Raw genomic sequence first — 1,617 nt, 5'->3', positions numbered from 1 at the left:
GTTGGTCGCATGCATGATCGACCAGAGAAAATGTCGGCTCTTCTAGGCTGCCAATGGATGTTGTGTTGTTCGTGTCAGACAAAGAATTTCAACCATGCATGGTCGTCCATCCGAAAAGGAATCGGGTCTCCCCCAAAGCGTGCTTGTTGTCGTCATTGATTCACTCCTCGTGTTTACGTACTCCCATTCTCCCCAGCTTCCGACCGGCCTCTATAAATGCCAGCGATCGTCTCCAGCTGATAACACACTACAGTCTACAGCCAATCCTACTCATTTGCAAAGCGCCATAAGCTCAGCTCAGCTTGGTCTGGTGCCCTTTTTCTTCCCGCTGCAAGAACTGATCCGGTTGTCCACCATGAAGATTGTGGCAGCTGATGATCAGCCACAGAGGAGCAGGAGGTACGCGCTGCTTCTAGCCGCACGGGACTCAGAGTACGTGCTCAAGGTCTACGGAGGCTACTTCAACGTCTTTGTGAGCGCCTTCGGCGGCGGCGGTGGCGAAGACGGCGACGTCTGCGAGACGTGGGACATGTTCCGGGCGGTGGACGGGGAGCTCCCCGACCTGGACGACGTCCAACGATACGACGGCTTCGTCATCAGCGGCAGCCCTTATGACGCGTACGCCGACGACCTGTGGATACTAAGGCTGTGCCTCCTCGTCCGGGAGGCCGTCTCCGCCCGGAAGCGCGTCCTCGGCATCTGCTTCGGCCACCAGGTGGTATGCCGCGCTCTCGGCGGCCGCGTAGGGAAGGCCAGGAGAGGCGGGTGGGACATCGGTATCCGGGAGGTGGTCATTGCGGCCACGCTGCCGCCGTGGAGGTTCCTTGACGCGCTGCGGGACCTGCCCCAGTGCGCCAAGATCACCGAGTGCCACCAGGACGAGGTCTGGGAGGCGCCGCTTGGCGCCGACGTGCTGGCGTCATCAGACAAGACCGGCGTGGAGATGTTCTGTGTCGGCGATCACGTGCTGGGAATCCAGGGCCACCCGGAGTACACCGGCGACATACTCCTCAGCCTCGTCGACCGCCTCTGCACCGGCCAAGCCATCACCGTGAGTGCTTCCCTCTAGCTATGTGGTGCATGATGCCATCGTTCTTCCGTGATAGGATCATAGGATCTGATTTGCCAGTTTGCACGTTGCAGGTGTCGTTCGCTGAGGACGTGAAGAGGCAGCTAAAGGCTACTAGCCCTGACATGGAGTTCTGGCTCAACCTCTGCAAAAGTTTCCTCAGGGCTGAAGAATTGTACTAGCATGGTGCACATATATGATCATAAATAAACCATCTATTGGCTCTAGCGGCGTGGTGTTAATGCCAGATGATTATCTGCAGTATTGGATTGGACAAAGCTTGGTCGTCAGATTATGCGCAGACTCATACAGATTGTTGTTGTTATATACTACATCTATCTTTTTGACAAAATGTTGTACATTTCTTTTTTGAGAGAGAGAGAAAATAAATATGTTGTATAGTTATGAGGGAGGGACAGAAAGATTCAAGGACAAGCAGACCGTTCCCTCAAAAAAAAAAAAGGACAAACAGACCGTTCCCTCAAAAAAAAAAGGACAAACAGACCGTAAGCTGACTTTTGGTTCTTCTTTCGGGAATCCGGCTTGGC

The 1,617-nt window shown here is 54.4% G+C and overlaps 1 protein-coding gene across 1 annotated transcript; it reads left to right on the top strand.

Moving 5' to 3' along the window:
• Window positions 1–355: 355 nt before the first annotated feature.
• Window positions 356–1,251, top strand: LOC123114808 (gamma-glutamyl peptidase 3). Its single transcript, XM_044536214.1, has 2 exons — window positions 356–1,051; window positions 1,144–1,251. The coding sequence occupies exons 1-2, from the start codon at window positions 356–358 to the stop codon at window positions 1,249–1,251; spliced, it is 804 nt and encodes a 267-aa protein (XP_044392149.1).
• The last annotated feature ends 366 nt before the right edge of the window (window positions 1,252–1,617 follow it).

Source organism: Triticum aestivum, chromosome 5B, assembly GCF_018294505.1.
Source record: "Triticum aestivum cultivar Chinese Spring chromosome 5B, IWGSC CS RefSeq v2.1, whole genome shotgun sequence".
NCBI lineage: Eukaryota > Viridiplantae > Streptophyta > Magnoliopsida > Poales > Poaceae > Triticum > Triticum aestivum.
This window is presented reverse-complemented; position numbering and strand designations above follow the sequence as displayed.

Coding starts and splice junctions, on each gene's coding strand:
- LOC123114808 (XM_044536214.1), top strand. CDS start 356: ATGAAGATTGTGGCAGCTGATGATCAGCCACAGAGGAGCAGGAGGTAC. Junction 1,052..1,143: donor GCACCGGCCAAGCCATCACC/GTGAGTGCTTCC, acceptor TGCACGTTGCAG/GTGTCGTTCGCTGAGGACGT.